The sequence below is a fragment of the Pteropus alecto genome, unplaced genomic scaffold, assembly GCF_000325575.1.
Source record: "Pteropus alecto unplaced genomic scaffold, ASM32557v1 scaffold224, whole genome shotgun sequence".
In the NCBI taxonomy this organism is placed as follows: Eukaryota; Metazoa; Chordata; class Mammalia; order Chiroptera; family Pteropodidae; genus Pteropus; species Pteropus alecto.
This window is the reverse complement of record NW_006436289.1, coordinates 1,161,139-1,189,002: the sequence shown is the minus strand read 5'-3', so window position 1 is coordinate 1,189,002 and position 27,864 is coordinate 1,161,139. Positions and strand designations below refer to the sequence as shown.

Here is a 27,864-nt window from a genome sequence, read left to right as displayed (position 1 = left end):
GCAGTATTTAATGAGTGTCTGCTCTCCCTCAGGCACAATGCCAGGTGCTAGGGACCTACAGCACAAAGTCCTTCCTAGCTCAGAACTTCCAGCATAGCAAGGAAGACAGTATATTAAAGTAGTAATTAAAGTGTGTTAGATGTTAAAATTGGAGATATGCTAGATTCTTTAGATTTACCCGTGGAGAATAATTCAAGCTCTTTCTCTTCTGTTACCAATATATTTCTCAGCTGCCTTTTTATACCATCATTTGAGTTTCCCAAATTCTTTTCAGTAAAACACTTAAAACAACAAACATTTCCTGAGCACCCACTGGTGTGCCATATATTGTGTGAAATTCTGCAAGAGAATTCCAAAGTAAACTAGCAATGTAAAAACCATTACATATGAGGACAAATTTTTTTGGATTATATATGCCTGATAAATTCAGTACTTGACAGCACAGGTGATCTTAAAAATAATTTGATATATCTCAATACTTTAGACTCCCAGGTTTTTTATAGTATTCTTAACAGGTTTTGTTAGCAAAATCAAAACCCCTGATCATTTCCAGAGTGCTGGAAGGCTCTACTGGATTCCCGGCATGTTTGAATGAATCCTATCCGTCTTTAAAAGGCCAGCTCAGAGCGCTGCTCCGCAAACGTTTCTCTTATAATCTGCATACATCTTTCGCCCCTCCTCCGTACTCTTAGAGATCCCCCACTTATACAGCATTTAGTATATATTCTTTACAATATTGATTTTGTATATGTCTGTCTTCCCCTAAACTGGATGGATCATTAAAGACTGTGACTCCCCATCCCCCTGCGCAGTCACTTTAAGAGGCAGTCTCCTTAAGAGGCAGTCTCCCCAAATCCGTACATTCACCATAGAAACAGAAATTCCATTCATAAATATAGGGGACTATCTCATTAACTACGGGGCCCTACTTCCCTCCAACTTGCAGCAATCTGGTTTATTCCATGGAGTGGAGAAGGAAGCCAAACTGGCTGGATGCAAAGGGAATGGCGTCAGTGTGAGGTCACGCCACATTGTTCCGAATGCCATCTTCAAACCGCAGTGACATTAATGCAGGATTGAGGGATGCAGCTGGAGGAAAGATACGGACCCAAGTTACCCAGCATAGGAGCAAAGAGAGGGCAGGATAGAGAACAAAGCGGGAAACCTCGCGGGGCGTGGCAAGCCACCTGGGCGCCAGCAGCGAGCGCCGGCTGAGAGGGAAAGTAAGCAGCGGGGAGCCAAGCTACAGTCGGGCAGGATGGGGCGGGACTTCCGGAAACCATTTGCCTGAGTGGCAGGGGAACCGGAAGTGGGGGTGCTGCTGCTGCTGGTGCTGGGGCCCGAGGAGGGACGCGCTGGAGCGGGGCCGCCGGGACTGAGCGAGCGACAGACGCGCCACCCGCCGACGCCTCAGCCGCTTGGGCCCACACGGACCCTCTGCCTCAGTGAGTGTATCCAGGGTTGCGGGAAACCTGTGGCTTAGAGTTGAGGGTTGAAAGGGACTGCGATTTGTTATTGTGAGAGGCCCGCGACCTCCCCTCCCCCATCCTCCAGGGCCCCTCCCCCACCCCCTACTGCCGACCCTTAGGGGACCGCGCGCGTTCGCTCCCCATGCTTGGGCCCGGCGTTGGTTCCCCAGCCGCCCACGCTGCCCCCGGACCTCCAGGTCGCTCGCGGGCCCTCTTAGAGCCTTTCTCAAACACCCCACCCTCAAACCTGTGGACTCTCCTCCGCCGCTGGCCGCCTCCTCCACCTCGTCTTTCGCCGTAGAGGAATACGGTGGCGGGGCGCACCGTCCTCTCCACCCCCTGGTGGAGGCCGCCTTGTACCCCCAGCTTCCTTTGGCGGGTGGTTCGCCGCTGTCAGCACCATTTGTAGCAACTCTTCTGCCTCTAGTCTCAGCTGTTGCCTTTCCCTCCATCCCCAGTGTTGTACCTCTGACCCTCCTTTTCTCTTTCCTCTTGTCTGAGAGGCGTTTAACGCCGGCCCAATTATTCTGTTGTTTTTTGAGCACTTTTTCCTCCCCCTTTTGTTAAAAAATTTCAATTCTTTAGGAACTTCTCTGTTTCTTTCTCTAACATATCTTAAAAATGCATAGACTGTTACAACTCAGAAGGGATTATTTCTTGGAGGGCTAGCCAGTCCAGCACCTCATTTCAGAGATAGGGCCCCACGAGGTTGGTTATTTGCCCAAGGTCAAACAGTTAGTTAAACCTGCCAATGGACAGGTATTAGGTGTTTTTTACCCGGTCCATGTCCATTTACCAGATCTTAACCTTCTGGCCTATAGGTTCGTCACAAACCCATTATATGTCGACCCACTGTTCTGCTTTTCATAGCTCTCATGCCAGCGTTGCTTTTCATAATTTATGTATAAACTTTAAGAAAATCAAACATTTGAAGTTTGGCCTCTTTTTAGAGCTTACCCACAGAGAAATGGAAGACCATCAGAACCTACTCTAGGACCTCATTTTGTAAAACTTTAAATTGGGAGAGAGGAGGTAAAGGTGTGCAGAAAGAGGAAGGAGAAAATACGGAGAATTGTCTACCCTGTGTCTTTAGATTCTTCTGGGTACATTGTTCTGATATAAAGGTTGCCTCCTTGTGGGGGAACAGGGGAGGAGTAGGAAATAATTGTGCTTTAATTGGTTAGCTTGGCCTTTGATAATAAATTATGGATGTGCTGGAACCCCAGGGACTCACCCACCAGCCCACTGAGGCAGGATATTCAGGATCAAGCCTGCCTCTCTCCTTCAGAATAACTCTACCTACCAACTGCCTCTGAGACAAAATGAAGAGTCTTAGGTCAAAGTGGAAACATTCTAAATCTTTTCATTCTTAGTGCAACTTTCCTCCTACATCTGTTTCCTGGTTAAATTAAAGAAACATCCAGCTCAGCTTGAAAATTTATCATTCTTTGTTGTTAAAACTGATTTCTGTTTAGACCCACTACACCATGCTGGTATAATCATCTAGAAATAATGCTGTTATGCTCTTGTAGTCCAAGTTAAGTAAAGAAGATAGAAAATTCAGGAAAATAGGAAAATTCTCTGCAAGTCTTTTACTCTTCATCTACCCAGAGAATTAATTTTAATGGACAGTCAAAGCTTTCCTGGTCAATTAACAAAACTTGGTGTTCTTCAGGCCTTTATCTCCATTTGGCTGGGATTTTTTAACTGAACCTGCTGTTAGTGATGTCAGAAGTTGATGCTACACTCAGGAACTTATGAATCAGTAAGGTGAGATAGGAGTCAAATTCCCTAGTTAGTACTTTATAGATCACAGCTTTACCCAGTACCACTATGTTACAATATTTCTCTCAGCCTGAGTCAAACCCCAAATCACTCAGATTTTGGTGACTTACTCACAGTTGTTCCCTGGATAGCTCAAAATTCATTCTTCATTTTTATTGTAAAGAATACAACAGTTTATTTTATCTAATTCCCAAATTATTTGCATCTGCTAAATGCATAGTCCCTTAGTTTGTACATTTCCAGCCTCTTAAAGAGATTGCATGGGTTTCTGGCTGTTTTTCTTTACCTACTGTTTAAAAATGTTACCAAGCCATAGGCGTAGGTAAAACTGAAAGCTACTTTGTATTGTAAGATTTTGATTTGGCAAAATAATACAAAATTCAAGTGTCTGAAGGCACAAAGAAACAAATTTTTGCTCAGATACTTTGCCCTTTAGAGGAAGAAGAGGATGACATTGAATTCATAGTTAAAACAAACGAACAACAACAACAGAAAAACAGACTAGATAATTGGGAATATTGTGTTATCTTCTCCCAGTTCTACCTGCCTGGTAGCCTCAGATAAGTGACATTTTTGTTCCTCAGTTTCTTTACCCATATAGTTTTTTCATTTTGCCATGAAAAAATTTAAGACCAAGATGAAAGTATTTTGTTCAGGGAATGCCATTAAATCGGAGAAGTAGTAATAAAAGATAAAAGTAATTGACTTAATAAATTAGAATTTATCATTGTTTCCTATACTCTTTTCTGTATAGAGCCTGATGTCCTTTGCTTAAGAGTAGTAGGTTTTAAAATGATATCACCCAGAGATCAAATTCTGGCTCTCCCTATCATGGAGCAGGTTCCTTAAAACTGAGTTTTAGTTTTTATTTAAATAACAAAGCTCCTAGCACAGTATCTTGTAAATAGTAAGTTCTTAATAAATCTTAATTGCAGTTATTGTTTTAGATCAGTTTACCTGTTGGAGGAACTCTGATGATTCTATAGTTTATATAGATCATTGGTCTTGAAAGTAGAGTATGTCTACTCCCAGGGATGCATAACATGATCCATTGTAATACAGGGAAAAATTTAGAACTCTCTTCATTTATTTTTTATGTAAAAAAGGAAAAAAGTAAACCTTATTGATACATGTACATGTTATAATATAGATTAACAATATAATGAACAGTACAATATACAAGTTAACAGTAATTCACATTTAATTTATAAATATATAGAGAGGTGCATTTCAAGATTCTAAAACATTAAAAAATATTTGGACCCCACTAATCTGGACCAGTCTTTACTCATATGCATTACTTTACTTTATGCTTTTCTATTAGGTGTTCACCTACCCTGTCTTTGAATCTTTCTTGTAGGAATCTGTCTTGAGATACAAGCCATGTCATTTTGTAGTCATATTTGTTAGAAATTTGCCTCACTGTATATTCTGTCTATTGGCCCTGTCTTCCTCTTTGGGGAACATGCAGAATAAGCCTAATAGCCTTTCCTAGTAACGATTGAATACCTTGACAACTATTTATGCCCCCTGTTTTCCTCTTCCCCAACCAATTTTTCTACAGGTTCTAAACATATCAATTTTTTCCCAACTGTTTTTAATATGACAGGTTTTCACATTTCTCCCATCTTGGCTCCTTTCCTTTAGACACCTTCCAGTTGTCAAAATTCTTTTAAAGTTTTTCAACAAGATAAGTACATTGTATCCCTAGAACTGAAATGAATTTAAGGGCCTGCATTTTTTCTTTTAAGTGGTGAGGGATGTATTTGAATACATATTATTATGAAGATACCTCATGGTCACAGTTTGTCACTCTTCTTTAAACCAGCAGTCTCTGACCTTTTTGGCACCAGGAACTGGTTCTCCTATCAGAACCTAATGCCTGATCTGAGGTGGAGCTGAGACGGTGATGCTAGTGCTGGGGAGCGGCTGCAAATACAGATGAAGCTTCGCTTGCTTGCCTGCTGCTCACCTCCTGTTGTGTGGCCCAGTTCTTAACAGCTGCAGACCAATAAGGGTTGGGGACCCCTGCTTTAAACAATCCCCGGTAAAAATAGTTTTAGGACTTGAAAAATGGCATAGACGATAGAGGCTTTGTTCATCCTCTTGAGACCAAATCAAAGTTGTGACAGAAACATTGAGCAAACAGCAAGCAAAGTCGCCTGGGATCTAGATGAACAAAAACACTACAACTAGGGAGTATATTAATCAACCTGCAACGGGAGGAGGTAGGAGATGGCAAAGACCGGACGAGGCTACCCAGTTGAGCCGCGGAGTAGGACAGAGGCTGGGACAGAGACTGGGGCAGCGATAGCCGGCACTGCAGATGCCTCTTAAAGGGGCTGTGTCCCCAGCGGACTTTCGCAGTGACCAACCTGCTTGCTCTGAGCACCAGCGCCAGGTAGGCTGCTCAGGAGGAACCAGGGACTTATAGTGGGAAACTGATTTGGAGCGAGGGCCAGAGGCAAGGCTTTCTCTCAGGCAAAAGTACTGGCAGTATACATTGTCCCTCTATTGAGCCCTCCCGCCGCTCCCAGTACAGATCCAGTGCCACCATAGCTGAGATGTCATCAAACTGGATAACAGAGGTGGCTCCTCCTAGAGGATTCCCTGAAACTCTTCCTCCCCCAACTCACGGTCCTACCCAAGCCACATACAGTTGTGTCCTCGGGGCGAGTCCGATGCACCTTGCTGAGCCCACTCCAAGACTCACACTGGTGGCAGCTGGCCTTGAGTTCTGGTGTGGTTTCTTGAGGCAACTATAAGCATGACATCTGTGGATTGCTTGCTGAATCTTAACTGGTGGCCCCGGAGGGGCACAAGGTAGGCTAAACTTGGCCTGCAGCTGGACCCCTCTCAGGACTGTGCCGCTGGACACCCACTACCCAAAGCCACGCTAATAAGACTGGGAGACTTAGGAGCTGTGCTTAGTATGTAGAAACAGACACATAAAGGCAGCCATAATGGTAAGACAAAGAAGCAGAAACCATATGAGAGAACAGAACAGAGCTCCAGGAATAGTCGGATGGACTCACTTGCTCTGAGGTCCAGATATAAAACATAAAAAAGAACAAGACAAAAATGAAGAACACAATAACTGAAATAAAGAATATATTAGAGGTAATCAACAGTAGATTAGATAAAGCAGAGGATCAAATCAGCAACTTAGGAGATAAGGTTGTAGAAAAGACCCAGTTAGAACAACGATAAGAAAAAAGAATCCAAAAAACGGATAATAATTTTAGAAGCCTCTGGGACAACATCAAGTATACCAATACTTACATCATAGGGGGATCAGAAGAGAAAACAAGGGATTGAAAATTATTTGAAGAAATAATGATGGAAAACTTCCCTAACCTAGCGAAGGAAATTGACATACAAACCAAGGAGGCATAGAATCCCAAACATGATGAACTCAAAGATGCCAGCACCAAGACACATAATTAAAACGACAAAGGTTAAAGACAAAGAGAGAATCTTAAAAGCAGCAAGAGAAAAGCAGTTCGTTACCTACAAGGGAGCGCCCATAAGACTGGCAGCTGATTTCTCAAAATGCAGGACTATGCAGGACAGAAGGGCTTGGCACAAAACATTCAACGTGATGCAAACCCAGGATCTACAATCAAGAATACTTTATCTAGTAAAACTATCATTTAGAGTCAAAGGACAGATGAAGAGCTTCCCAGACAAATAAGCTAAAAGAATTTATCACTCTAAGCCAGTATTACAGGAAATGTTGGAAGGACTTCTTTAAGAAGAAAAACCATGTATCAAAAGCATGAATAAAGAATGATAATAACTACATTCCTATCAACAAGTACCTCAAATGGGAAAGAATTAAGTGCTCCAACCAAAAGATAGAGTGGCTGAATGGGTAAGAAAATAAGACCCCTCCATATGCTGCCTACAAGAGACTCACTTCAGATTAAAAGACACACAGACTAAAAGGGAGGGGGTGGAAAAAGTAACTGCCTTGACAGATCTAGAGGGTGTTGGACTGAATGAAATAAGTCAGATATAGAAAGACAAATATCACATTTTATGTACACGTGGAATCTAAAGAACAAAATAACAACAAAGAAAAAAACTCATAGATAAAGAGAATATTTTGAGGGCTACCAGATGGGAGAGTTTGGGGAGGGACGGCAAAAAGGGCAAAGGGATTAAGAGGTGCAAATGTATAGTCGCAGAGTAGATAGAGATGTACAGTGTAGCATGGGGAAGATGGTTAATAATGTAATATGTAAGTGGGAAGAGAGGTACTAGATTTAGTGGGGTAATAGCTTTGTGAGTTACGTGGATCTCTGATCACTGTGGAAAAAGTTTTAGTTATATAATCATAAAGTAAGAGTAGAATAGATTATTTTTCTACTGTTAGTTGTGATTTCTCAATTATACTGTCAAATAACTGTTAGTTAACTTTTGCCTCAAAATACCTAACATGTTAAGTGTTTCCCCAGGTGGGAAAATAAATGAAAGCTAACGAAATGGGTTCCTTAAATCTATTTAAAAAGTTAGGAAATAGGCTTTATCAATTAGTGGAAATTGGAGCTGTTTGTTATTATTTTTCTTTATATATCTAATTTTGGAATCCATAAGATGGGAAAAGTTGGTTGCCTCTTGTCTGTCTCAAGGCTAATACAGTTTTTGATCAGTAGAGAAGAATGGTAATGTTTAAATTAAAACTATTGTTAAGCATCATGTCATATTTGACCTGAATAACCAGACTAAATCTAAATTTGAACTTAGACCCAAAGAAACTTTTATATAGAAGATACAGACTTTTATGGACTTAGAAACAAAAGCAAAACCCCCAAATTAACCAACTCTTTGTGACTGTTTTAACCCTTTTAATCATTTTTTTCCTTTAATTTTTAATTTTTCCATACCTTTCTTAGTGAAATCCCAAATAGACACCATACATACTCTCATTAGAATATACAAATCCACCTTGCAGCTCTTCCTGATTCTTATATTTTACGTTGCTGTTTTTAGTTCTGTGTAGTATTTACATATGTCTTTTGGATGAAATAGTTAGCTATAAAAACTCCTTTTGGGAGTCACCATGAACTGGCTTGTAATCAGTGAGCCAGATGTGACATTATTTCCTGTGCAAATTACCTTAATTGTCCAATCCTCGTTTTCCTCATTTTACAGCACTTTTGTAAGAATTAGAGGTGGTATGTATAAAACATAGCACATATAGTACTTCATAGATAGCTGTTATTTTCTGATAGTTGCAAATTTTAATAATCTAAAGAAATATATACACAGGGCGTGGATTGTATTTTACATTTTCAGTCAGGTTTGGGCCTAAACCCGAGCCTAATTTTTGTTAGACTTAAACGTCATTCATAACTGAGCTTATCTGTGTAATGAGTGATACAGTTTAATCCTCTTTCCAAGAAAGCTTAGCTGTGTTTGAAGATGGCAAAAGAAGGAAAAGATATGAACATTCCCTCCTTTTTCATAAGAGGAGAAAAAAAAAAAAGATTTTTCTCTTTCATCATCCTTTGCATTTGCCAAGTGACCTCTTGAGCCTAATAGCTCTAGTAGAGTTGTTTGAAAACAGTCTGGTTTCTCATTTGTCTTTCTAGAAGATTAGCATTTCTAAAATGTCTGAATTTCATTTATTTCTTCTTCACCACCAGATGCCATATTTTGGCTTATTATTAATAAAATTTTCTTAGCGGAGACCTGTCAAAAATAAAATATATCTAGTAAACATTTGTCAGAAACCAAAGCCTTTGACTAATTTTATCATGATATGTAGTACAATTATTTGTGCGGTGCTAGTAACCAGTGAATTCTAATCATTGCTGTAGTAATTGTGTAACTCTGTAAGCCTAAAAGACTCTAGTATAGATTTTATTGAACTATAAGTGTCTAATTCCTTGTGTCATTTGGTAGTACAGTAATATGTAATCAGGAAAAATAAGCATAGATGTAAAATATATACTTGAAAACAGATTTTTTAAATGTAATACACTATTTCTAAATGATATTCAAACCTGTCTGGAAGTTTAGTAATGTTGGACATTTATAAGACTTGAAGCAGTTGTGTCCTGGAACTCGTCTCTACTGAAAATAAAAGTCTAGTTGTTTTGTTTCTAGGCAAAACCATAATGAAACTTAAATTATGATTTAAAATCTGACATCTAGTCTTTAAGTGGTAACAAATAAATGCTCCTTTTAATGAATGGAACATGACAGACATTTTTTTTCTCAGGAGTAGAATGAGCCAGGGAGACTCTAACCCAGCAGCCATTCCACATGCAGCAGAAGATATTCAAGGAGATGACAGATGGATGTCTCAGGTAAAAGAAAGTGCACATGTATTATTCACATGAGATGAGTCTCTTCAATTTTTGAGTCTTTTGACCAAAGGTACAAAACAATGTTTTTACTGGTCAACAAGAATTTATTACTATAAATAAAAGCCTAACATTAGAAACATCATACCTAATCACCATCTGATGTTGGACCTGAGGAATATTTTTAAGCATGGTAATTGCCTTCTGTTAATTTAAAAAGATAATGTCTCTACAATAGTCCTTTTTTTAAGCTTTTTTAAAATTTTGAAGTAGTTTCAAAATTAGGCAAATATTACCAAACTTTAGAAAAAATTCCCTATATCCTTCATCTAGACTTAACATTTTGCCACATCTAATTATCGTGTCTGTATCTATTTGTATGTATACCAAAATACTGGTTTTTTTTTCTGAAGCATTTGAGAATAAGTTTCAATCTTCATATCCCTTTACTCCTAAATATTTGTTTATTTTTTAAGAACAATGATATTTATAACTTTATTTATTTATAACTTTCTGTTATTGTCTTCCCAAGCTTCCGTAACTACAGTATAGTTATTAAAATTAGAAAATTTAACATCGATATTATCTGTTACCTAATCTGAAAACCACATTCAGACTTCTCCAGTTGTCCCAATAATGTTCTTTGTGTCAATTTTCTTCCCAGTCTGGAATCAAACATTGCATTTATTTGTCACATCTCGTCCTCACTTATTGTCAATAGGTTCTGGGACGTTAAGCAAAATGATGTATAATGAAGACCAGTTTTACTATACGCTAATTGATATAAACGAGCTAAGTTCCTATGGCATCTTATCAACATTATAAGAAAACAGTATTGTGTGAAGTGACCTTATTTGAGGACCTGTTGTATTAACTTTGATCACTTGGTTAAGATAGTGTTAGCTTAAACCAGTTCTTATTTTTTTATAGTATGGACCCATTGGTTCCTATTTTATTCACTGGGTTATAGGCCATTGTAATTTTGAAGCTCAAATTGTCCCAGGTTTAGCAAGTGGCAATCCCTTTAAGCTGGCTCCTTTGTCTTCTTGATGTGTCCCATTGATTTTTTTAGAATTATTATTATTTTTTTAGCATTTTCTTCTTCAGTATTCTTATCTTCTTTTTAATAAACTGTTCAATTAATAACTATATTTAACCTTTATCTGTTTCTAATCATGTTACCTCTTTGAAGTAACAAATCTGTATGATTTTAAGTCTCTAGTTTCAAGTTTTAGTATTTAGTGATTGTTTTTATACTCTTTATAGTTGTGTAGTGGTCTCTTTCTGTTATTTTCTTCCCAAGCTTAAAAATCAGTCTATCATCTAACTTATTTGGAGTCGTAGTTAGATTTTTTTCCCAGTTGTTCTCATATGGATCAACTACTTGGTTATTCTTACTTAATCTTCCTTGTTTGTTTATGTCTTTAAAAAAATATTATTAAATATTTTTGAGCATCGGTGCATTCTATTCACCCTAAAAACCATTGCTAATAGAATTGCTATTCTCTGTATACACTTCATTGATCATGTTTCTTTCCCTGTCCTACCTCCCCACTCCCAAACCGGTATTCTAAATTTGTTATTTTTTTCATGTAATCTCTTTGGTGGTGACACATTATAGTGTGTACAGTTATTGAATTATAGTGTTGTACACCTGGAACTTGCGTTATGAACCAGTGTTACCTCAATACAATTTTTTTTCAAATAACATAGTATTTCCTGCATTTTTTATATTTTATGTAAGTAGTATCTCTCTGAATATATTTTTCTTCAGTATATCATACATGTTAAAAGGATAGCTACAGTTTATTTTCTCTCTTTAAATAGTATTTCATTGCTCTGTATGAAAATACTAGAATGGATTTGTTCATTTTCTCATTGATGGAAATTTAGGTCATTTATAACTTTATTAAAAGTAGTAACTAAAACTAGATGCCTTTGTTGTTCCTGGCATAAATTAGCAATGACTAGGAAAAAATTAGTCAAGTGAAAAAAAGTGAATATTAAATTTTTTTAAAAAGTTGTATAATGTGGAAGGACTAACTTTACTAAATATTAAAATACACACACAGAACTTGATTTTTAAATATAGTTCTCCAGTGAAAGGGACCAGGGCTTCTTGGAGAAATGATTGATTTCTGCAACTAGAACAAAAGAAAGATAAGCCTGGAGCATCTTGTAGTGTAAGAAAGTAAGGAAGTACTCAAAAAAGAAAAGGAAAAAAATGAATGGCAGAAATATCGCTAAAGTGATGTGTCCTCAGTGCATCACATAGAAAACATGTGATACTAGATTTCTTATTGACAATATTAACTTTGACTACTTGAAACCAATCTAGAAGAACATCCTAAGTGCAAAGCTGGAAAATTTGAGCAATATAATAAATGATGATATGATTGGTTTTTAACAAAGAATAAAATAAATATTCATTAATCCAGTCTGCTATAAATAAATGATTGGATGGATAAGTAGGGAAGGAGGTACAAATCTTTACAGAACAATTTAATAAAGATAGAAAGAAAGAGGGAAAATAAAATCATCATTAGAACACCATAGTAATAATTACTGCAGGCAAGATACATTGACGAATACTATAATTAATGGACACAACTTTAAGGAGAAGGCAGTATCTTTGTCTAGCCTCAAAGCATTTCCCTGTAAATTACTTTGGTGGTTTTATCATACAACCATTTTTGTTTTAATACCCTTCTCTCCAGAAGGTGGAACTTAATCCCTCCCACCTTTAGTGTGGGCTGGATTTAGTGTCTCAAAATTTAGTGTGGAAAGAAAAATAATCACTTTATAGTAGAGAAATGGTGGCAAACACCACTTTAACCAAGTAATTGATGTTAACTTTACTTGTAATAAGTCATATCGGTATAATATGCCCCCCGATGCGTAATACAAGTGCATATCACCTCTGTGGTAGTCTTAGAAAAATCCATAACCTCAGTCTATTCACGAGAAAATATCAGACAAACCCATATCAGAAGATATCTACCAAACATCGCATCAAGGTTATGAAAGACAAGGAAAGACCAAAAAATTCCCTTATTGGAAGAGACTAAGGAGACATGTAGACCAAATGCAACGTGACTTCCTGAATTGATTCTAGAAATAGAAAAAGTACATTAGTAGAAAAATTGGTGAGATCTGAATAAAGTCTGTTTTAGTTTATAGTCTTTACCAGTGTTAATTTTCTAGTTTTAACAAATGTACCGTGCTTATGTAAGATGTAAGATCGGAGGAAGGGTATATGGGCATACTCTTACTATCTTTGCAACTCTTCTGTAGATCTAAAATTATTTTGAAACATTTTTAAAAACCATGATTAAAACAAGTATTGAAGTGATACTCAGTACTACCCTTGAAGTATTGCCAAAATATCAAACCCTACTGTAAACTTACCTACCACATATCAGGAACTACCTGGAACAGATGAACAGGTTCACCACCACCACAAGGATGCAGACAACAAAATCCAGACTACAGGAGATTCTATAAGTCAGAAAGTTACAGTCTTTAAAAAGTAAGTTTAAGAGATGGTGATGGAGGAGGAACTTGTAGATTAAAAGGGATTTAAGAAACAATTGGGTCTTGATTTAAAAGAAAACAAACTATAAAACAAAAACTTTTTTAAAAACCATGATTAAAACAAGTATTTTTTTAATATCAACAAATAACCAGTGGTTTTTTTGTTGATATTAAATAAAGAATTACTATTTGTTATTTGTTGATATTTGTTGATATTAAATAAAGAATTACTATTAATTTGGGGGGAAATAGAGTTTGTATCGTGGTTATATATTTAATCCTTTAAGATTTACGCACTGAAATATACATGAAATGATATTTCCTCAACTTGCTTCAAAATAAACGATCAGGATGGGTGGGGCAATAGTTGGGGAATGACTGAAATAACTGGCAGGGCAGTAAGTTAGATGATTGCTGTATGGACATGGAGGTTCATTGTACTCTCTCTACTTTTGTATATGTTTAATATTTTCCATAGTAAAAGGTTTTTTAAGGGTGTTATTAAAAGACTTGACTGTAGATAAATTTAATACAAATCATATCAAAACATTAACCAGAAAAAAGGCTCAGCAGCCTTCTTTTGAGGAAAATATTTGCAGTAAATATTAAAGATGAAGCATTGATATTTTTGTTACAGTATCAGTAAAAATACTTGCAGTAAATATTAAATATTTGAGGAAAATATTTACAGTAAATATTAAAGATGAAGCATTGATATTTTTGTTACAGTATCAGTAAAAATATCCGTAAGGTACCACTAAATAAGTATTTCAATAAACATGACAGGAAGTGTTTAACTTTTTAATTCTCAAAAGTACAGGTTAAAACAATAGGGGGATATGCAGAGAAATATTAATATCCAGTGCAGGTACAAGTATGGGAAAACCAGTACTGATATATCGCCAGAGTCAATATAAATATTGCTCTTTTGTTAAGAAGTTGGAAATATCCATGAAAATGTTAATCCCCTTTGACCTAAGAATTCCCAAAATGTAAAAATACGTATAAATTTCTTCTTCACAGTAAATGGCTACTGACAAGTCTATCAATTGGAGAAAGCTAAAAAAAAAAAAAAAATTAAAAATGGGTGTGACAGTGAATACATTCAGTAGGATGTTATGTGGCCATTAAAAATTATGGTTCTGAAAATCACATACCTACATGGAAAAATATTTGTAGTATAGCATTAAGCACAGTTATAATGACTGCTATTTATTGAGTACCTACTAGGTGCCAGCCAAAAGCTGGACCCTTTTCACAACTCTCATCTTCTCAACTCTAAAACAGTTGCCAGCAGGTGTGAAAAACAAAACTCAGATTATGTGCTTGCTTAAGGTCACTGGACTAGAAAGTAGACAAGCCAGACTTTGAACATAGGTTTTTCTGTCCTCAGATAGTTGTGCCAGAAGAAGGTATGCATAATGATTCAACTATATAAAAAGGGTGGGAGGTTAATGTAAAAAAATGGATGAGAAGAAAATGCCCCCAAATAGTAATAGTTACTGAGTTAAGATGGTAGGATTATAGCTGTTTTGTTTCGATCTGTTTGTTATATTTTTCCAAACTTATTGCAACTGCTTTTATACTTAAAAAGAAAATGTAGGGTACTAGAACTTTTAGAACAGCAGAGACTGAATTCCATGACATTCTATAAATGAGCTATTTTATGAGTTCTGAAAGGTAGTTGGCACTGTATATAGTATACGCAGTAGAGAGTTGACATAATGTGAAAGTGCACCTGCTCATGAGCTAAAGTTTTATTCTTGCTCATCTTATCCTTTCAGTTTAAAAACTTATTCAAACAGTAGTAATTTAAAAAAAAAATTATTTACACAAGACATGAACATGAGAAAAAAGAAAAAGCAATCCTAAATCCTAGCATCTTAAAGAGGAACTGTTTTAATAAATTGTCAAATAAATTGACAATTAATAAATTGTCAGAAGTATTTTTGTATTTTCACCTGTAGCAGATGAATAGCTCAGTTTCACCACAGTGTCATCTGCCATTGGTATTATCAGCAGATATACTTAAATAGTAACTACCTTAATTACTAGGGGAAGCATAATTGAATGTAGTTTGAGAAAAAGAAACAGCATTCAGACCTTTCCCTAGAACTGGGTTGGAGACCCATTGCTTCAAGTATCGTGTACATTTGTTCGATGGGTGAATATAAAAATTTAAATATAAAAATTTAAACTATGTCCTTTATTATTGATGGGTAAAATCCATTTTAAAAAGTGTCTTGTGCCTTTAGAGCAAAGAAAAGTATTCCAGAACTAACTTACCACTGCTTAGACTGAAAAAGGCTTGAGTCCTAGTTTGCCAGTGTCTCATATTTGGAGTTAACAGACATTTGCAGAGACATTTGCATATTAAAAACATCCAAGCAAAATACATACCTCTTGATAGAAAAAATAGATATAATACTTTATCCACCTCTTGTAACAAGTGGAAAGATTGAATATGAATTGAATATTAGATATTATGGGATTATTGCTCATTTTCTTAGATGTGATAATAGTTTTGTGATTTTGTAAGACACTGTCCTTTGGAGATGCATGCTAAAATATTTAAGGGCACAGAATCCATGTTTGTAACTTACCTTCAAATGGATCAGCAAATAAACAGATAAAGCGAATATGGAGAATGTTATTGTTGAATATAGGTGGAGGAAATAAAGGTGTTTGTGGTCTTACTTCAGCTTTTCTGTATGTATTTCTGAAATTTTAAAAAGTTTGAAGAAAAGATACATTTTTAAAAAACATGTTAAATGTATTTTTCTATTCTAGTTTCAGTAAAATTCTGGTTTTCTTGAGCATACTGGAATGATCAATATGGTAAGAGTAGGGAGAAATTTCCAGCAGTTAATTGCTAATCAAGAGGAATCAGCTTTAGGGACAAATAGAATGTTTAACAACAGAATAACTTGTTGGACTTCTGGGTAGGCCAAGAAACCTCACAGGGAAAGTGCTAGTTTCTAATTTTTCTTTGTTCTTCACACCAGCACAACAGATTTGTCCTGGACTGTAAAGACAAAGAGCCTGATGTACTGTTTGTGGGGGACTCCATGGTGCAGTTAATGCAGCAGTATGAGGTAAATGTGGAAGGGATGGGTAGGGGTGGCTCTTGGCTACTAATGTAAATCCATTCGTTGCAAGCAGACTCTTATTTTGAGCTGAACCTACAGATTTATGCATGATACTTTAGAGAAGCTCTAATTCAGAGTATAAGGAAAATCAGACCTACCTAATGGGATTCTTTGTGCCACTAAGCATGACAAGACCAAAAATATTAGCATTTTTTAATAACTAAACTTCTTTTTTTGCCTTGGCTTCCAAGAAGCTTTACATTATATTTATTATATTCTAGTCACAATTTTCAATTCTTATTTGTATTTTACTATTTTCTTACTTATATTTGCTCATTTTTGTTTGTTCTAGTTATGATTCTCAATTCTAACTATATGTGTTTTACAATTTTCTTATATTGCGTATTTTGTAGTGAGCTGTTCCAAATCTTTTTTTAAGGTTGGGCATTCTTCCAAGGGAAATTTAAAATAAAAGATAGCTTTATTTCTTTTTGGCTCCAGCCCTTTAAATTTTTTCATATTATGTTTCTGCTTTTCTCTATTCCTTTAAATCAGGGATCCCCAACTCCCAGGCCACGGACCAGTAACACTTTATGGCCTGTTAGGAACTGAACCACACAGCAGTAGGTGAGCGGCGGGCAAGTGAGTGAAGCTTCATCTGTATTTGCAGCCGCTCCCCAGCTCTAGCATCACTGCCTCAGCTCCACCTCAGATCATCAGGCATTAGGTTCTCATAGGAGCACTGGTCCCTGGTGCCAAAAGGGTTGGGGACCGCTGCTTTAAATGGTGGAATAAAAGGAAAGAAGAATTTATTGAGTTGGCAATTATAAATGTTGCTACCTCTTAAGGGACATCAAGTTGAGGTGTGACTCAGTTCTTGAGACATAATGCTGCATGAAGAACAGAGTTATACAGTGGCATCTTCAAAGCCCTTCAAATTGTAACACCATTTGCAGTGTTATGTTCAAATACAGAAAATGGAAATTGTTATTTCAGATGCCTTACAACACATTGCAGTTGAGAAATTTTATTTCCCAATAATTTTAGCTTAAATAAATCAAGTTTTTCTCTTTTTAGATATGGCGAGAGCTTTTTTCCCCACTCCATGCACTGAATTTTGGAATTGGGGGAGATACAACAAGACATGTTTTGTGGAGACTAAAAAATGGAGAACTGGAGAATATTAAACCTAAGGTGAAATGAAATTTACTTTTTAAAGAATATCATTAATCTCAAGTCTTTTTCAGATAAATTGTCTGAAACTGATAGTAAAAAAAAAATTGCTTTTTTAAAGCATTATTCACTATTCTTTGCTTCATGCCCCTTTAAGATAAATGATGTTATCGTTGCTTTAGATCATTCCAAATACATATTTAATTAAGAAATCAGTGTATTGCTTGCTTGGATGATATTTATAATTGTTATAATTACCTTCTTCAGTTGTAGGAAGAGATTTGGCGCTAATGTGAATGTGAGGCAGTATGAGTAGAAAGTTGCTCAGAGGTGGGCCATGGGAGCAGGGCCAAAATTCACTTAAGGTAGTAATTTCAGATCTGTTTAACCATATAAACAAATTGATAATCAAAGCCTCCAAGTTCTTCTGAAGAAAATTTGAAGCATATGTGAACAAAGGTTCACCATAAACATGTACCCAGTACCTTATTACATTACAAATGTCCTGCATGTAATTTTTTTCAACCCCAGAGAAAAAGACAAAGCTGAGCCACTGATAACAGTTGCTTTAGTTATACTTTATTTTTTGCCTCTTTAATAGAAAAACTCATGCATCTTCCTTTTTTTTTTTTTTGCGACAGGGTAGAAAGTTACTTTGTATGTCATCTAAAATGTATTTTTCTAGGTGACAGCCACATTTGTAAAATTATTTTTTAAAGAGAAAAAACTGTTAAAAATGCTTCCAGCATCCACTGCAGTGACTCTTTTCCTTGAGAGCAACTGTGTATTTTAACCCATTACCCATTATGATGGGGGTAGCAAATATTTTTCCCCAAGTTTCTTAGATTTCACTTTAATTTTTTTTTTTACATGCAGAGGTTTTATTTTTATACATTGAATTTATTATCTATGCATAGTTTCTGGATTTTAAGAGATTAACTTCTAACTCCACAGTGATGAAAGAATTCTCTTATTTCCTTCTACTACTATTTTACTATTTCTGTATTAATCTCCTTGGAATTTATCCTAATATATATGAGGCACGAATTAGTGTTTTAAGGTGGCTGCTCATTTGAAGATATCCAGTACCATTTGAGAAGTTCCTTTATTCCTGGGTAATTATCTCCCCTTCCCCCTATTTTTCTTCCCTGAATTATAGGTCATTGTTGTTTGGGTAGGAACAAACAACCATGAAAATACGGCAGAAGAAGTAGCAGGTGGAATCGAGGCCATCGTACAACTTATCAACACAAGGCAGCCACAGGCCAAAATCATTGTATTGGTATGTAGTCTTTGGGTGGGTAGAGACCGTGATGTTATTAGGTGAAGAATCTTTTAGAAATATGATCGTTCATGAATATAAGGAATCTAGGTGGAAGCAGCTTATGATACCACTGAGAAACTTTTCTCTGATATATCCCATTGTCTTACCGGTCTCATCATTTCTCAGACCAGCTGTGGGGTCATCTTTTATCTGCTCATCCTTGTTTAGAAGTGGAAATCCTCTTTGTGGTCTCAGGTAGCCTTATTTATTTATTTATTTATTTACTTACTTACCTATTTTTAATGTCTTTTGATAATTTTTAAAGCTGCATATGAGACTTGTCCTAGTCCTGAGTCTCTATTAGACCTGGCTTTGGATTAGCTTAGATGTGTTGTTACGTACGTTCCACTGTTAATATGTTAAAGGTGGTGTATTTGTTAGAATCTCTGAGTTCTCTAACACATCAGAGATTTTGTCACCAAGAAAATAGGTATTTTATACTCTTACCTTTAACAGAAATTGCTATTCTTTGTAGAATTAAAGCATTAAGTCTTCATGGTCTCAGAGATAAACAGCTTTCTATTTCAATGTAAAAGTTTACCTATAGATATCTTTACCCCAACTAAAAATGTGTTTTAGCAAAATCTGGTATGTATTTAGGTTTTTCATGAGATAGTGTTAAGAATGTAGTCATTTATTCAACAAACATTAGGATTACTGTGTACAAGATACTGTCCTAAGTCTTGCACATACAAAAATGAAAAGACATAGTCCCTCTCAAGAAGCTCACAGTCTAGTAGATCGACACAGCAGTATAAAAAGAGAATAATTATACCTCATGCTAATGGAGTAAGGGGAGAACAGGATGTATTTTAGACATAAAAGTTAATATCTGAGTTTAGTGTTAAAGAATTAATTGGTCTCTAGACAAATGGGGATAGGAAAGAAGAGAGGGCATTAAGAAAAAAAAAAGAATGATCAAAGGCTTATACATGTATGTGTTTGCTGAGTTAGTTAACAAGAATGCTAGAAGAATTTTAGGATTGTCATTGAATATAGTTTTGAGACTGGGATGGTTAGGAGAAAGAGGCCACAGCCGGGTCATGTAGTAATGTGTATGCCATGTTAGGAGTTTGGATTTCACTTTATAGGTGCTAGGGAGCCAGGTTTGGTTTGGTTTGGTTTGGTTTTATGGTATTTCATATAGTGTACTTGTTTATATTTTGCCTTATTCCAGAAAGAATTACAGAGTCCACCTCTGAAGTACAGTGTCTGGTACATAGTAGTTGCTTAGGACATATTTATTGCATTAAGTTGCTGAATAAATTCTCCATAAATATTCTTCGTTTCAACCAGATTTTTCAATTTGTGGTATACAGTGGTTCTACCTATAACACTAAAACATTGACAATAACTTAAATAGTCAACTGCATGGAGAGATGATTGCATAAGACATTAACTATAATAGCAGTAATCTTATGACACTTCTGAGGACTATGGGAAAACAATTTATGATACATTTAAGTGAAAAGTTGGAATACTGAGTATGTATATTATATTTAGAATTACTTAAAAGTATATACACACACACACACACACACACACACACACACACACACGATTGAAAAAGGCAACAATTAAAATAATTGTTACATGGTAAAGGGATTAGGAGCATATTTATCTTTTTGTTTCAACATATTTTAGCAATTATTATAGGGAAAATCATGTTGGCATATCCTTAGTACTCATATATTAAGGAAAATACATAAACTATTTTTCTCATCCTTGCTTGAAAATTAAAATAGGTATGGTGCCCTGTCTTGAGGCTTAATCATTCTTTATGGTTTTGACTGCCGTGGTATTCTTTGAAAGTCAGAACAAAGTATATACTTATTGTTCACTGACCATCCTTCCTGGTTGCTCATTGTATCTCAAGCAGACTTTGATATGTCAGCATTGAGGGCTGCTCTGTTTTGTTAACTATTAGATGCAAACCCTTATACTTAACAGTCATATAATCTAGGGTTTAGGGTAACCTCATCTATGATATTTTTGAGGTGCTTAACAAGGATAGAAGGCGATAGACTATGGTAGCAGTCATAATTCTCTTTTGGAACTATACAGTCACACAATAAATTGGTAATCAAGGCCCCAACATTTTGCTGAAAAAATTTTAAACAGACACGAACAAGTACTTATTCTGGGCACAAAAAACATATTTTCTTTTAATAGAATACCCACAGAAAATCTATTTTTGGTAAATAAGATCTCTTGCCATATTCTATAGGAGAAATGGAGGGCAAAATTTTTGCCTAAATAACTAACTGGGTGTGTGGCGTCATTAGCTGTAAACCAACTAAAAGGTCGGTATATCTGACAATTTTATGACAGATTCGATATCTGTAAAGGCCATTTCTAGTTTGAGATGTTAAAACCTTGTTCTTGCCATATGAGACCAGGCTTTTATTTACTATAGTAGAAAGACATCTGATTTATCTGAAAATTATATGAGATCATTAACATATAAGTTAAAAACAGATTTAGTACACATCTCTTTTTTAACCTACCAGATGCTGTGTTTCTGATTCATCAAGACAGCATTTGTTCCAGCTCTTGTTTCTCATGTGTGGTAGTGCAGGTTCCATGTGGCATTAATCAATAGATGTGTATTTGAGCTGGATTATTCTGGTGACTGTTGAAAGTGATGTGAAGGGAAGACAACACTGGAGGTAGAAAGACCAGTCAGGATATTTTATATTAATTGAGGTGAATAGTATGTTAAGTTCCCATTATATATATATATAAGATATATATATACATTATATAGCAATGTATATCATTAGAATAGAGAAAAAAGAGTGGATTAGAAAAATATCTAGGGTGCAAAAGCTGAGTAATTCAATGATAAATAAGGTATGTAGGATGAGATACTTGGGATGTTGGAATGACCAGTTATAGAGAATGTAGGAGAATAGTTTGGCGGAAGATGATGAATTGCTTTTGGACATGTTAAGTTGGGAATGCCTCAGGAACATTCAGTTTTAGTACTATAGCTGATGTTCAGTATGTAGTTCTGAAGCTCTAGGAAGAGATCTGGGCCAAAGTGTTTAGCATAGGAAGAGCAATGAGCCAAGGAGAAGACCCTGAAGAATACCCGCAATTCAGGGACAGGAGAAGGAATAGGAACTCATGAAGAAACTGAGAAAAAATGGTCAGAGAACTTTTATTTAACCAGTCTGTCCAGTGTTTCAGAAATCAAAGGTGTAAAAAGTGCCAAATGGAGCAGGTGTTCCAGTACTTGAAATCACAAATAAATAAGTAGAGAAAAGCAAGTGACTCTTCTCATCTTATGTTTTTCTCTGCCCCAGGGTTTGTTACCTCGAGGTGAGAAGCCCAACCCTTTGAGGCAGAAGAATGCCAAGGTGAACCAGCTCCTCAAGATTTCTCTACCGAAGCTTGCCAATGTTCAACTCCTGGATACTGATGGGGGCTTCGTGCACTCGGACGGTGCCATCTCCTGCCACGACATGTTTGATTTTCTACATCTCACAGGAGGGGGCTATGCAAAGATCTGCAAACCCCTCCATGAACTGATCATGCAGTTATTGGAGGAAACACCTGAGGAGAAACAAACCACCATTGCCTGACTGGCTCTCATCAGTGTTAATGGCATCCCAGCTTCCTCAGATCAGTTATGTCACTGGCACTACAGAATCCTTCTCTTTCTTAAGGCACTTTGCTTTGTAGAATGTTCCTGGATGTTCATATCTAGTGTTTGAAGGGGAGGAGGGATTTAAACTGATCCTGTACATAGAAGGTTTGTTCGACACCGAAGAATTAGCCAAGGAAGATTGTTGTTTAAATTTGAAACCAGAAGGGGACTTTTTAGTTGTATGTGTGATACATTCATTGAATATCGCTGTTTTTCCTAGGACAACATCAAGCCTAAGTACTGAACAAAATGAAGATTCTTTTCTTGGCCTTCCTTTCTGTGGATTATGTCACATATAATAGTGATCAGAATCACACCTACTTGGCTTTAAAGCAGATTTTTTTCCCCCAGTTTTGAAGGTTCATAATTTAGCCTTTTTATTTTACTTTGCTCAATTAATCTCAGTGTTTCAACATAATAGCAGACTGGGCATACTTGTCATTCAAATATGGGAGATACTATAGTTACAAGTGAGTTTGTTCCACTTTCTTAATCTTTCCCAAGCTTAGCAGTGAAAAATAGGTTTTTCCCTATTGGGGTGACTCTGTGGAGGGTATTTTTTTTATGCTGCTGAATATCATGTCTATAATAGACCCATGCATGCAGCCTTTCCTCTTCCCCCCGCCCTTTTTTGGTCCTTGTTGACATTACAAGCTTTTAACACATTTTTGACCTAGGAGCTCTGTTGCTGGAAGTATAAGTCCCCAGCCAGTTAGTCTCATGATGATATTACTGATGTGTGACTCATTCTTGTGTGGTGTTATGTGCTCTAGAGTCTGTAGTGCTATCCACATTCAGAGTTCTGGTTTGTTTGTTTTTCTCATAAAACCTGTTACAGTTTCCTTTTGGGGGCGGGGATTCAGAACTCATTTCCCATTCCATTAGCCCTGACATTATTTCAAGTTTTATAGTGTCTTAAGGTGTGTATTTTATTTTTTAATTGGCTTAGTTTTTAAATTATATCAGTCCAGAAAAATTTGGCCTTTTCTCATGGGGAAACAAGTGAAGCTGCTCTTTAGAATAGACATTCTATTTGATCCCACCAGTTTAGTAAAAAAGAACTAGGTTTGTTTAACTTTTTAGACTTCTCCTTAATGTATTCATCTGAGAATTTCTTTAAGAGAGCTCTTTATAATCTTAAATGGTTTGTTCGAGCTACAATAACTGCCATTTAAAAAATAATGAGACAATAGAAGGTTTATTGTTCAATATACCTATGAAATATTTCAAACTGGATCTATAAACATTGTTAACTGGACCAGGTGGGTATTGAAGTTAACTCATCCAAGTGTGCTCTGCAGCGATTCTGCTTAACATTCAAGTTCAGTAATTAAGGCATATTTTGTATGTTCCGCTTGCAAGGCAAATAGCAGTGCTTTTATGTGTTGGAAGGAGGTTGCTGATTTGTGCTAAGAGCCACTTCTGATTGAGAGAGAACTTGGGCTGGTTTTTTTTTCTTGTCAATCCTCTTTTTAGAATTTTTTTTTTTTTTGTCTTTTAAAAAAATAACATACTTTTCTAAATATATCATGTCTTCATTAACAACAAAGTACACATGGTGTTTACTAAACTTTTTACTATATTGAAATTTCTTTCTTAATTTTATTAGCCCAGGTTCTTGAATTTTTCAAGACAGATTTTTTCTCTTAGCTGAGGTATACTTCTAGAGAGGAGAATTAAATTAAGCCACAATTTTGTGTGTGAAAAGACAGTTTCCTATCCAGGTCTTCTGTTTGTCAGAGGGTGGGAGTTGGTCTTACAAACCCATTAGGTTACTTCGGCAGCATAGGCTTTGAGCTTCTCTTGGCTAAGGATTACATATCTCTCTCTGAGCTGGCCTTCAGCTCCTTGCTTATGTGTATAAACCTCGGATGTTACTACATTTTCTATCTACCAGAGCTATTCAAGCAATAGTATTTGAACCACTATCCTTTTAAATAAAAGTCTGCCTCATTACTAATGTGCAGATACTGAGTCCACTTTTATTTCTTGCCAGCTTGCTTTGCACTACTTCAGGCAAAGTGTTCATCTGGTTTTCTTTGATTGACATCCCAGTTTGCTACAATGCCAGAACTTAATGCTTAATCTTTGGATTTCTCATTCATACACACACACGCACATGTAAAACTTAAACGTACTGTCCAAGTGAAATGTCCTAGTTGTCTTTGTGATTAAGGGGCCAACTTTCCAGGCAGCTAGCACAGGTATTCTATTTTTTTCCCAGCAAGTTTTAATTCCTTTGCCTACCCATTCCCACTGCGCTAGATGGCAGCTGGTGATGGCAGTATAAAGATTTCTGTGGTCACATCCCGAATATGGCAGGTGGAAGGTATACTGAGTGGAGTGATCTAGGACCTATTGTTTTGCTGTCCATAATATTCTAGACAGCTATGGGCAGTGCTCTGGCTACCACCTTGGGCCTGTTTGGACTGTTGAGGGCATCTGCCTAAACCTGAATCTTTTGTCAAAAACCTTAACTCAGCAAAACAAATCTTGAGTAGCTTATGCCCTGCTCTTAAGAATTCTGTCTTGTTAAAATTCCAACTTTCTCATGCTTTTTTATTTTTTTAACTTAGTCACTGTTTACAGTTGTATGCTAAAGCCTAAAATACTGTCTGTGCTGTGGTGTATGAGCATTGCCAATTTTATATTTATTGCCGTGAAGAAGAAACTAAAAATATATAAAAATGTGGAACATGTCCACGCTCCTAAATCTGTGTGGGTGCATGTGGGAGAAGTGAGTTAGGGTCTCTTGAAAGGAGGCTTTTTGGAGTGGGGTCTCCCAGGCTGCCTCTTGGTGTACTTGGGGATCACTGCTGCTGGCTGACTGACCTCCCCAATAGAAGTTTGTGATTCTGCTTTGGCAAAGTTTCATTGACTAGTAGAACTCATTCTGTTTTAGTGCATATTTCAATATAAATGTAAACATTTCACTCAAACTTGATGTCTTTCTGCCTCATTTGTCACAGTTTGGATTCCAATGGAGAAAAGAAGAGCTCTGGTTTTTTCCTACCTTACCACAAGCAAATTGGATACTTAGATCATCCTGCTGCTTTTCTGTGGGACTGAATGTACCAAGCTGACCCTCATCACTTAATCTTAGAGGTGTAAGATGGTAGGGTAAGATGAGCAGATACATAAATAAGTGGGAAAATGGTCAAAGGAAATGTTTCAGATTGGTTAAGAATATCTAGCTTTTAAAAACTTAATTAACTCTTAAACCATTAAACTGACCTTTCGACCCTTTTTCCTAATTTCAGTCTTTAGAATTTATTCACATTAAATATCTCAATTTCCATTCTTTCTCCATTTCTCACACTAATAATTACCAGTTTTTCTTTTTCATACTTTGGAAGATCTCTGCTGTTGCTCTCATCTTGAACTTAAGTGCTTCAAATTAATTGGACTTTTCTGAGTTCCTGTGCCATCTAGGAAGAAAAGCATCAGGATATTTCTCATCTGTTAATTACCTAAGTATTTTATGTAGGTGCATCCCCATTTTACTGTTAGCTGAGAGGTCCAGGGAGGATTTTTATTTTGTGAGTCATGTAATTTAAATGAGTGAGCTGAGATTTGAATACAGCTTTACCTAACTTCAAAGTCCTTGTCCTTGCTACTACTCATTCAACCTCAGGTATTGTTTTAGCTCTGTAGATTCTGATTCACTGAGTTCGTGACAGATATATCCTTAGTTCCTTAGAAGGTCCTGGGAATGAAATGACAATCTTACTTGGACCATGGCAACAGCTTCCTTCAGTCTTCAGCCAGTGTACTATCCATTTCCATCCTCCACATGGCCACCGAAACTCTAAAAACCAGCAGAATTAGATTGTGTTACGGAGAAAGAATTACTCATGAAGGGGTTCAAAGACTGCCTGGCTACTGTATTATGTCAGTAAGTGCAGATTGACACGAAGACACTACTTGGTTAAATAAGGAAACAGGAGAGTAAGTACAGTCAAAATAATGGCAGAAAGATAACTTTAAGCATTGTCAGCTTCCATATGCTGATCATGGGGGTAGGGACCACAATTGCAGATGAAAACATTGAATGAAGGTTCATATCAGACCCTCAGAACACAGCCGCTTCCCTTGAGGTCTACTCTTACACATGGGTCCCAGAATGGTTTTGCTGATAACTGAGTTCAGATATAATGCAAAGGACCACCTCATCTGAACTGGGTGAGTAGTATCAGTCTCAGTATAACAATGTGACTAAGGAGTCCAGGACAGGAATGTTGAGCATGCACACAGTTCTCGTTTCTCTGTCACCATCCCAAACTAAAACAGCCTGCCCCACATGCAGCCTCTTGAGAGCTGTATGACAAAAACAAGGGTCAGTTACTCAACTGGCCACCAGGGCCTATCCTAATGATTAACATCCCCAACCACCCCTGTAATAGCAAATTGCTATGCTAGTATAATGTTTTTTAGCAGCTAAAAGTCTGTTTTTTGTAATATTCACTTTATCTTCACCACAGTGATGCTATTGGGTTAAAATGGTTTACTTACCAGAAGAGGATAAAATTTGGAGGTAATAAACAGGCGTTTTTATTTTTCTAAATCATACCAAGTTCCTTAGGTTTCCCCTAGATCACAGCAATGGTGAAAGCAGCCTGGGTCCTGCAGCTTTGTTGACTATCCAGATAATCCCTTGTGAACCTCTTCCATACCCCAGGAGAAGTGGAAGAGACAGTAGTGAGTAGTGTGGTAGAAGGGAAAGCTCCTTCATTGCATCTACTTGGAGGAAAACTGACAAAACCGGCAGGAGAATCCATTATATACTTCAGCCACGACAGGGGTGAAATCTTAACTCAGCTACATATTTTTACATATGAAGCAAAGATCTGAAATGTTTTTCTAAACAGTTTCCATGGCCTGATTTTATGCTATACTTTGCCTTTTGCTTATTACCTGGCTTATTTTAGCTTAAATCATCACATCAAAAAATACATATCAAAAAACACTATACAAAAATATATATCATTTTACACACTAATCAAGCTTCAACAGCACACCTGTGGAGAATTCATGACACATCAGTACTGCAGCATGCTCACTGATAATCACTGATAGTCCAAAGTATTAAATGTAACACCCAATCTTCTCCATGACCTGGCCATCTTCGATTCCTATCCATACACTCCTTACTTTGAACTTTCATGCCAATAGCATTGAACTTTGAGTCTATGCCTTTGCCCCAAGTTGAGACCCCCTATCTGGAGTATGCTCCTGCTCCTATTCATATTTTAAGAACCCCTCAGGGATACCTCCTGGAGTGTTTTCTGGTTTCTATTTCCAACCCTGGTCTATACTAGGTCTCTCATCTCAGTTCTTATAATACCCTGTGTAAATATTTTATCATTGCACTTATCACTGTATTATATGCTTACCTATTTGTCTATACTGCTATATTACGAATTCCTTAAGAACAGAGAATGTGCTTTAAGTATCTTTGTATTTCTAGCATCTAACTTAGTGACTGGTACAAATAAGCCACTGAATAAATGAAGGAATGAATGAA

The 27,864-nt window shown here is 36.6% G+C and overlaps 1 protein-coding gene across 3 annotated transcripts; it reads left to right on the top strand.

Moving 5' to 3' along the window:
- The first annotated feature begins 1,288 nt into the window (after positions 1 to 1,288).
- PAFAH1B2 (platelet activating factor acetylhydrolase 1b catalytic subunit 2) lies at positions 1,289 to 27,864 on the top strand. 3 transcript variants are annotated; one of them, XM_025047458.1, is made up of 7 exons: positions 1,289 to 1,445; positions 9,484 to 9,571; positions 16,108 to 16,197; positions 17,269 to 17,385; positions 18,524 to 18,646; positions 18,815 to 18,883; positions 21,997 to 22,132. In XM_025047458.1, exons 2-6 carry the CDS (start codon positions 9,491 to 9,493, stop codon positions 18,854 to 18,856), a joined length of 453 nt encoding a protein of 150 aa, XP_024903226.1. In that variant the 5' UTR covers positions 1,289 to 1,445; positions 9,484 to 9,490; the 3' UTR covers positions 18,857 to 18,883; positions 21,997 to 22,132. The 3 variants fall into 3 exon arrangements, with proteins under 3 accessions (XP_024903226.1, XP_006912844.1, XP_024903225.1); XM_006912782.3 differs by lacking the exon at positions 18,815 to 18,883 and having other exon boundaries at positions 21,997 to 27,864; XM_025047457.1 differs by lacking the exons at positions 1,289 to 1,445; positions 18,815 to 18,883 and adding an exon at positions 12,991 to 13,097 and having other exon boundaries at positions 21,997 to 27,864.

Coding starts and splice junctions, on each gene's coding strand:
- PAFAH1B2 (XM_006912782.3), top strand. CDS start 9,491: ATGAGCCAGGGAGACTCTAACCCAGCAGCCATTCCACATGCAGCAGAA. Junction 16,198..17,268: donor AGTTAATGCAGCAGTATGAG/GTAAATGTGGAA, acceptor TTCTCTTTTTAG/ATATGGCGAGAGCTTTTTTC. Junction 17,386..18,523: donor TGGAGAATATTAAACCTAAG/GTGAAATGAAAT, acceptor CCTGAATTATAG/GTCATTGTTGTTTGGGTAGG.